Source organism: Montipora capricornis, chromosome 2 (assembly GCF_036669925.1).
Source record: "Montipora capricornis isolate CH-2021 chromosome 2, ASM3666992v2, whole genome shotgun sequence".
Lineage (NCBI taxonomy): Eukaryota > Metazoa > Cnidaria > Anthozoa > Scleractinia > Acroporidae > Montipora > Montipora capricornis.
In genome coordinates, this window is record NC_090884.1 from 64139467 (window position 1) to 64149466 (window position 10000).

The window sequence follows — 10000 nt, forward strand, 5'->3', positions numbered from 1 at the left end:
ATTCGAGGTCTTGAGGCCGCCACGCTTTATTCTACTCAAATTTTGAACAGTGCATCGAGAACATACGAAGCATCGCCATCAGATCAACACTGGCTTAACTTTTTACGACGGTTTTTTGTGCGATATGAAAATTGATGGTGGGTTATAAAATAAATAAACCCGTCTCTGGCTGCTATGTCCTTGGCTGTGGAAATTGTCCTCAAAATTTCATATATGCTCTCGAAGCTTCGCTTCTCGGCCAAATATTCACTTTTCGGATCTCTCAGCCGCGGACATTATCAGCCGACATACCAGCCGCCCGAAGGGGTTTATTTATTAAATATCATATATCATATCTGATGTGATATATATGATATACCAAACCATACCATACCATACCATACCATACCTTGCCATATCATATCATATATCGTGTCGTATCGTATCATATCATACATCATATCATAGAAACAGTTTAAATTACAAATGGCTTTATTCGTACTGCCCTTGTTTTTCTCCTGAAAATTAGTTAAACGAATGCGGCTTCCTAGTCGATGATTACCATTACGTATTTTATTTTATTAATGCCAGTCCAGGAGCTTGTCTTTGCAGTAAGTTGTATGAGTAATACTAAGTTACTCATTTTGTAGGCAGAGCAGCATTGTAACTTGTCCCACATATTGGCGATGTGGCGGCTCATGGCTCTTGAGAAAGCAAAGATAAAATCAAGAAACAACCAGGTACGATTTAATTCTTCCAGCCAACTACCAATAATTCATACGAAAGCAAGTGCATTCAGGTTTATGGGAGTATGAATGCATGAAAAAAAACGCAGTGATATTGTCAGAAGAAATTAGAAAAAGTGCTAGATACAAATGATACATCCTCCAATTTTTAGTGGGCAGACCATTCTTATTTCTACATAGTAGCTCTTCATCTGTAAACTGACTGCAAGAGGAAGGTAAAGCCAAAGAAATGATTTTATAATACTGTGCAAATGTAAATTATAAACCAAGATACACGTTACAAATACTTCTAAAAGACAAAATGATGCTTCTGCACCTGCACGCTTTTTAGAAGGAGCTTCCTTTCTCATACTTCTCAGATTTAAGGAACAAAAAAAAATTGAACATTAGAGGTGTCGAATGCAGACTGCAGAAGATGCAGCATTTGCTCGCCATCTTAACTTTTGAAGCAGGCAGGCGAAAGTGGCGGCTAGGTGAGCTGTCCACCACTGGCCCGCTAGGGAAGACTGCATTGTAACATAGAAAGCAAGAACAGAATTAGCCCTACATACATATAATGTTAGCGATCTGATATTTGTTTAAATCAGACAACTAGAAACGTCTAGGCATGCCAACATTTTGTAGAGGGCATCTGTACTCAGATACTTGTCTTTCCAGTGAGTACTTTCTGTGCATCACAATTACCCTTCAAGGGAACTTCAATTATTTTTGTGGCTGTAATAATTTTTTTTGTTGCTATGAGAAAGATAGTGCATAAACTGCTGTTATCTTTAAAAGAGGCCAGGAAAACAGTCGATTGGCACGAATGTTACAGCTCTTTTTATACACCTTTCAGGAGCCTTTTGAGGAAATGTCGGACGTTTTCAAGGTAAAATTGAGCTCCAGCGTTGCGGGACATCTTAATCGTGTTCTTCGCAAGATAGATATGGAGCACTTTTTGCCGCAGCTGCTGGAAATGATTCTGCTGAAAGTAAAACATGCTGACGAAAATGTTGCTGACATGAGGTGAGACTCCGCCTTTTCCCGCCCTCCAGTGGAAATGTTCTAAACGTTGGCAGAGGAGACATTAGCGACCTTCCCTTCAGTTTTGTTTTAAAAAGAGTTCAAGTGCGCTCCCATAGCCCCAACCCCCTGTTTTAGCTGGGCCTCCCCCAGCCCTCATGGGATTTTTTAGACGATCACAGTCAAGACATTCCCAATCTTCATTTTAAAAATGATTCTAAGTATGAGTGATGACTTACTTTATTTGTTACATGAACCAAAATTACTTTGTTAGAACCTAAGACTTTGTTTTGAGCTCCTGAAGGTAACTTTTAAATGAAAATTATTTATGTGGAGCCTCCTACTGTGTTGCTTGCCCCATCCTTGCGCCAGACAAAAAATACCCCGTCTCTTTTTACTTGCACGAAACGCTAACTTCCCAGAGAATTAATCCCTTACAACGTTATTCAATGCGTTTGTTTCCTGTAGCTTCCGAGAATATTTGGAACTGTACCTGGCAGACAAAGACTTGGACGAAATCCCAGGAATGAAGAATATCCCAGAAAATGTTCACATGAAGCACTTACAAGCCGTTTGGAGCTCTGCTGTCCAACTATGCAATGACTTTCGCGGCGGAAGCCAGCACCTTCTCGCTTGAGAGGCATTTTAGAGATTCAGCTCTGAAACCAGTTGTTGTAGAAAAATCCAGAAACCACTTTAATAATATTTATGCTTCGCATATTGTACGGTGAATTGACCTTGTTTGTTTAGTATTAGTCCAAACAATAATCATATCGGGCACGTGGCAAGCGAACTTACTTGGTTTAGTCTTTGACAGCATCTTAGTACTTATAAATGTTTTTTGCAAAGCACGAGGACTAGGCTAACATTTAGATTAAACGGGTTAATGTTGTAAAGCAAATACCGGCTATGGTCAAGTAGGCTAAACGTTCTGAATAAGTTTGTTTTACTGCTCCTGTTTAAAAAACGCAATCCTCTTATTATAGCATATAATCTTAAAAGACTCAAGTGGGATAAACGTAGTACAACATTCTCATAACAGCTGATCTTTTTTTTCCCGTAAATCGTATGCGTACTCTTTTTGACGCATTTGGAAACAAGCCTGGAATGTACTATCTATTCGTTGAGCAATATTAAATAAGCACAAGCATTGCCAATGATGTTGTCTTGTGTCCATACCTAGAACCTTAGAGTCTACATTCACTTCGACTAGTTGTAGACCTGTTTAATTAATTACAAAGATACCTTTTTGTATGTATGTATGTATGTATGTATGAATTTTTAGTTTTCTTACCCTGTCAAACCTTCGTTTGAAGATGAGCTTCCGGCTCGAGTGACTGCGAGCCCAAGTAAGGCACTGTCACCAGCTCCGACGATAATTGACGCGAACTCTAGAAGTTAAGGCAGCGTGTAGCCGCATCCACACCAGGCCTCCAGTGACAATCAACAAGATTGCCATTACCCAGAAAAACTCGGAACCTTGATCTTTTCTGTAGTTATTTGTATAGGAACAGGCCTAACCAAAGCATTCAGCCAGCCACCTAGCTGAAAGCCCTCAAATTCTTCCATGTTCAATTACATCCCGTACCCTACTCAATTTATTGCACACATTGAAAACGGCACGTGGAACAGCATCAGTGGACGAGATGACGGACGTATCATCTGAATACAGCGATAGTGCGGGAAGAATGGAAGGGTCATTAGGCAAGTAAACACCATTGATATCAGGGTGGGACCGGAAGTTAACAGCAAGACCATCGATGGAAATAACACACTGCAATGGTCCGACAAGGTGCAAAAAAGAAACTGATATAGCGAACGACCAGGACAGTACTCCGAATATCGTAGGAAAACTTGGACCAAAGAAACAAACGATCGACTAAAGCCAATGCGCTTAAGTGTTTTGAAAAGACATTCCCAGTCCACACGATCAAAGGCTCAGTATTAAACCAACCTTTAACCTCAAACGTTTGACCAGAATGACTTAACATGACGGAGAACTTAGAAAAGCCTTCCAATCAAAGCCCAAGCAGGGATATTATAATCGCGGTTCTGAAGGCTGACAGGTCTCCAGTTCTTATGCAGGAGCTTTTCTTCCCTCTTAAAGATCAAAGCAATAAGCACCTCACGCGACGAAGAAGCAGAGGTCCCGCAGATGATTTAAACGCGCCGAAAACTTCAACTAAATCAGTAACCGAGAAATCCTAAAAATTCCGATTAATAATCAGCGTGGACACTGTCCGAGACGGGTCTCTTCAACGTTTAACAGACCTTCACACAAGGTTTTTTTTAATTCTAACGCATGGAAATACAAATAATTTGTGGTGTCGTTTTCTGAGGCTCATATGTTGTTGGTATCTGTACTATTAAAGTCGTTCTTTGGTTCCGTAACTGTGTCGGGCCAGTTATTTCGGTGTCCAGGACTCCTTGTGATGTTGTTGAGGTTCTTGAGGTTGTCTAGCAGTTTCCGGAAGTTTCTGTTGTGTAAACGGCTCGAGGTATTGTATGCCAAGTGTCTTTGGAAGCGAAGTTAATCTCTGTTAACATGGATGTGGGGTAACCTGGGTAGGTGGGGTGGAAAAAAAGCTCGCGTTTACATGCAGTCTTACCATCTTGGAGTTCTCGATGCTACTGCGTGGTCGCTAAGTACGTAAACAAGGTGAACGACACATTTTGGCGGTTAATGCTCCTCTGCTATCGCTAGCTGCTCTGCCCCAACTCCTCCGCCACTAGCCGACCCCGGTTTGGCGGGTTACCCCACCTGCGAGCGTTTACATGGCAAAACGCGACCCTGGCTGGGCGGGTTACCTGGTCTGGCAGACTGAGCAACTTGCTGAAAAAAATAAGAGTTTATATGGACAGGTGGGTTACCCCACCTCCATGTAAATAGCCCCTCTTGTGCTACGTCCGATCTCTAACATTTCCCGAAAAGAGGGCATACAAGAACGTGTCGCCCACAGTTAACACCCTCGGACGTCCTCTTACCCACAACACTACAGAGTGTATATGCACTAGAAACAACTGGCCCATCTCCAGCCCCAAATTTTGCTTACTAAGAAACCGAGTCTACCAATGCAGGAATTGGAATCAACACTACATCGGGAGCACCACACGTTTTACCCACGATCGTGTCTGAGAACACCTCCGTAATAAAGCACACCTCCAAATGTTAAAGCACAAACTAAAAAGTCATTGAAATCAGAAACAAATCAACACTATTGCACTGTAGAACGACCCCGTCAATCTGCGCCTATTCGAAGCATTTTACAAAAGAAAAAATAAACCTTACTTCACTTCTCCAGATGAATGCAGCAAATTCGCGGATCTTGCTCTCAAGACTATTGTCACATATGTCTGGAGAGAACCAGTGACACCAGCTTTTTAGATACGTTTTTGATTCTTTTTATTCACATTCGTATCCATAAAAATACCTCATTAGTTTCACAATTCTACATACTTCCCGTAAGCTTTGCACACATTTTTACGTTACATAGATTCGTGTGTAAGTTTGAAACACAGAATGTTTTCCTCAATCCCTCAATCCCTTATGATGCCCGGTGGGTGACCAGAAATCAATGTGCTTCACCCTCGTTAAATAAAGTTCTATATTATTATTATTATTATTATTATTATTATGACACTTTGAAACTTTTGAATGTCAATACCTACCTAAAAGCTACCTGGGGCGTTAATCGTAACCCAGGAGCTCCTTAAAAACACCATGTTCAAGTCCTATTTACAAATATCTTTCTAAAAGTATTATCCACTTAAATCTATTAAACTATATGAAAATATAAAATAAGTGACTGCTAAAATTTAAAAAAAAAAAAGAATAATAATACATTTTTTTTTTGACAATAATATCCTTTGCTGAAATGAAATTCGTGTTAGATTGCTCGTAAAGTTTATGTGATTACTTTAAAAGTGCGGGCAATATTAAGAGAGCTTGATAAGACCGATTTCTGCATCTTTAGCAGGACTCCTTTAGTTCTCACTCTTGACCCGAGTAAATTCCTCATTCCCTCCTCCATGTCTGTGGACCATCCACCTAGCACGTCAATAATGATGTTGTATTGTTGCACATCGTACCCAGGGTACTGTCGCTTTATCTCCCATCTTAGGGGGGCATACTTGGCTGTCTTCTCCTCTTCCTTACTTGTTCGGTTATCAATCCATGGACAGCTCATCTCTAGTGCTATCACCTTCTCCTGTTGGTGGTCGATAAAACGGGCATCGATTCTGTTTGCTCTCACCTCGGTGTGCTCAGCATAGAGCGGGACATCCCAGTAGGCTTGAAACTGGTCGTTTTCATATACCGGTTTGGGTTTTACTTGGGAGAACCATGGTGGGACTTTGTCAATAAGGTTTGCGTCCTTCAGGATCTCGAAGAACAGGATCTTCAAGGCGTTATTGTGCCTTTCCAAGTACTTGTTCTGGGCCAAGGTGGGACATCCAGCTAGAATATGCTGAACTGTTTCTGCTGATCTACTGCATAGCCTACATGCCACTTCAGTAGCTGGTCGGGTTCGCACCTTGTGACTGTAATATATTCGTGTTGGCAATAGTTGCTCGTAGAGCTCGATCACTCCTGCAACGGTGTTAGACGGACACAACGTCCAGTCCTTAAGCCAAGCAAAGCAGCCTGCTTTACTCAGACTTTTATCCTCCCACCTACTTATGTGTAGCTTTCCTTGCCACCTCTCTTCCTTCACAGCCTGCGTATTATGCTTTTCTACAGTTTCCTTCAAAGCAACTTTGGTCTTCTTGTCTGTGATTGTTACTCCCCCCTGGGTGTGCAGGGTGACGAGTGCTCAAGGTCCAGGCCAAGACCGAGCTCTGCTGCATACTTCATGCTATCCTTTAAAAATGAATGGTGTCCCACCTCACCTGCTCTTTCTTCAAACTTTCTCACAACTGCAATGGTCGGGTCCAGGTTCTTGTAGACTTTCAGAGCAGCCTTTATCTTGACGAGTTTGTATTCTTGCTCGACTGATTTCAGCCCGCGCCCCCCTTTTTGCCTCGGGAGGTAAAGAAATGCTGTCGAGCCTAGGGGGTGTTTGCCGCCGCTCTCAACGAGGATTTTTCGAACTTCTCTGTCGATTTGCCTAAGCTCTGCTATTGGCCAGTTCTGGGTCCACATTAGATACCCCAGTATGGGAAGGGCAAATTGGTTCGATGCAGCTACGCGGTTGTGATCTGACAGTGGACTTGACCAGATGACTGACATGCGTTGTAGGTATTCTTTGGCTGCAACATTCAGAGCTAACTTGTCATCTTGTTTTAGATTCTCTAATGTTCCCAGGAACTTGTAATAAGTTCCTTCCTTTGGATTTGTCAGTACTGCTCCGTCATCCAACTGCACTCCGGTTTCATCCTTCACCTGTACGCCTCTCCTTACATGGACGGTCGCGCATTTCTTTGGGTTCCATTCTAAGCCTATATCTTGCATCGCACTCTTGGTTGACTTCAGCACCTTGTTGAGTTTGATCTCTGACGCTGCAAACGCCTTAAGGTCGTCGATATACAGAAAATCCGTGATCTTTGTGCTTAAGGGTTTGGACAACTTGTACCCCTCCGAAGCTCGTAGTTTCCAAGCCACAGGATTCATACACAGGGTGAACAACCTGGGGCACAATGCATCTCCCTGAGGGAGGCCGCGTCTGAATTGTATCACTTCAGACTTCTCTATCCCCTGCTTCGTCTTTGCGACGACTTTTGTGTTCCAGCTGTTGCACAGGCTCTCGATATTGCGGCATAGCCAGGTTGGAAATCTGTGTAGAATCATCATCTCAGCAAGCCATTCATGGTCAACTGAGTCAAAAGCTTTCTTGACATCAATCCAGGCCATGCTCAAGTTGCGTTTCCCTCTGTGACAGTCTTGTGTGACCATTCTATCAATGAGCAGGTTATCAACAATGCCACTGCATCCTGATTTGGCGCCTTTCTGTTCTCCCTCCATTAGGCCATATTCATTTAGATGACAATCCATTGGTCCTAGTAAGCATGATGTGAACCACTTATACATAGTGTTCAAGCAGGTAATTGGTCTTTGGTTGCTACTTGAAAATTCTCCTGGCTTAGGGATCAACGTCGTTTTTCCCTCGGCAAACCACATGGGGTATTCAGAAGGACTCTGGCCGATGGATTTGGTAATAAATTCGGTTTATTATTATTATTATTATTATGCAGTATGTAGTACGTAAGTATGCTTACAAATATAAGTAGGAAAAGGCACTATTGTGTAGCAATCCCTACTGTTAAACCTATTTACAAACCAATTGGTAATAACTAACGAACCAACATTTGAGAAAGGAACAAGAGATTATATTCCTTAATAACTCGTCGAAACCTTGAATGACCTTGCTATGTTTAGGGTGTACGATAAAACTGCCTTCTGCATATTAAACAAAACCTGGTTCCCTCTATCCAAACCTAAAAACTTCCTAACTTTCTCCGCCGTCTCCATAGAGTAGCCTCCTAGTACATCAACTATCACATTAAACTGTGTGATAGTGTGGCCGGGGAACTGTTGGCGCATCTCCCATCTCAACGGCGCATACTTGTCAGTTTTCTCCTGTTCCTTCTGTTCTCTGTTGGAAACCCAAGGGCAGCTCAACTCAATAACGATCACCTTCTTCTCCTTTCTGTCCACAATTCTCGCATCAATTCTGTTAGCCCTGACTTCCGTATTTTCAGCAAATACTGGGACATCCCAGTACGCGCACGCTCGGTCATTCTTGTACTCGGGTTTAGGTGAGACTGGAGAGTGCCAAGGGGGGATACACTGGATAAGATCTAAGTCTTTCAGGAACTCGAAGAAAAGGATTTTCAAGCCTGCATTGTGTCTCTGCATGTACTTAGTCTGTGCCAAGACACCACATCCGCTAATCACGTGGGCCATAGATTCAGGCCCTTTTCCACACATACGACACGTGGTATCCGAGGTGGTCAGCGTCTTCGTCTTGCTCTGGTGGTACAGCTTAGTGGGGAGTAATTGCTGGTATAACTCATAGATTCCAGCAACAGTATGCACAGGTGCAGACTTCCACTTACTAAGCCAAGTGAAGCAGTCAATAACTTTGTTATCATCCCATCTTTCTCCGAACAGCTTTCCTTGCCACCTCTGCTCTCTTACTTCCCTCATGCTTCTCTCTTCTTCTCTCGCTCGTAATGTTCTCCCTACCCCTTTAACATGTGATTCCTCACCTGAGTCAGTTTGCAACGCTTTGGGATCTGGGTATGCAAGGTCCAGAGTAATGTCCATTTCCAAAGCAAATTTCTTGGCATCCTTTACGAGTGATCTTCTTCCTGCTCGTTCGCACTTCTCTTCAAACTCGCGCACTAAACTCATCGTTCGATCTTCGTTTGCGTACAGCTTCATTGTGGTCTTGACTTTGGTCTGCTTATACAGGCTCTCAAATGACTTCAGTCCCCGGCCTCCACACTTCCTTGGTAGGTATAGCAACTCGGTTGAACCGAGTGGATGGTAGCCTCCATTCTCTTTGATGATCTTGCGAGCTTCGCGATCGAGTTGTTGTAGATCTGCGAGCGGCCATGTTAGTGTCCACATAGGGTAGGTGACAACTGGTAGTGCGTATTGATTAGATGCTAAGACTTTGTGGAAGTCCGATAGGGGGCTCGACCATATAATTGACAGTCTCTGCAAGCAAACCTTTGAAGCTCCCCACAGAACAGAGCTGTCCTCTTGCTTAGAATTTTCTAAAACTCCCAAAAACTTGTAAGTTTCTCCCTTCTTCAGATTTTCTATGACCTGCCTTTCTCCGATGGCAGTGCCTCCCAAACTGCTGTCCAATGAACCTCTCCTTACATGAGCTGTAGAACACTTCTTCTCGTTCCACTCCAAACCGACATCTGCCATGGCTTCTTTAACTGTCTTCATTACTCTCTCAAGTTTATTATTATTATTATTATTATTATTATTATTATTATTATTATTATTATTATTATTATTATCATCATTATTGCAGATCGGCAAAAGCTTGGTCTTAGCTTTGCACTACTTTTAACAGTAGCGCTAGGCCTAAATTCAATGTTTAAAGTTCTTTTTAAATGTTACTGAAGGACAACATGCAAAGATCGCACATTGTGTGTTTTGCGGAAGAACCAAAACAGCGCATTATGAAAGTGATATTGTGTGTTTCTTATATCTATCCTGTATGGGTTTATCAAGAACTCATGAAGTGAAGTGAGGTGAAGCTATTACTCTCTCCCCTAGGGGCTTTTCAGGACTAATTTACAATGCTTTACGGGGA

The 10000-nt window shown here is 42.4% G+C and overlaps 2 protein-coding genes across 2 annotated transcripts in view; one reads left to right on the plus strand and one right to left on the minus strand.

The window, feature by feature from the left end:
* LOC138031258 (E3 ubiquitin-protein ligase rnf213-alpha-like) overlaps window positions 1-2978 on the plus strand; it is an 83286-nt gene extending 80308 nt beyond the window's left edge. The window contains 3 exon segments of the mRNA XM_068878956.1: window positions 630-719; window positions 1561-1730; window positions 2196-2978. Of these exon segments, the coding sequence (XP_068735057.1) occupies window positions 630-719; window positions 1561-1730; window positions 2196-2364 (429 nt within the window). The 3' untranslated portion in view covers window positions 2365-2978.
* A 4718-nt stretch (window positions 2979-7696) lies between these two features.
* LOC138037633 (uncharacterized) lies at window positions 7697-9627 on the minus strand. Its single transcript, XM_068883535.1, has 2 exons — window positions 8288-9627; window positions 7697-7721 (listed from the first exon to the last, which is right to left on the minus strand). The coding sequence occupies exons 1-2, from the start codon at window positions 9625-9627 to the stop codon at window positions 7697-7699; spliced, it is 1365 nt and encodes a 454-aa protein (XP_068739636.1).
* Between the last annotated feature and the right edge of the window lie 373 nt (window positions 9628-10000).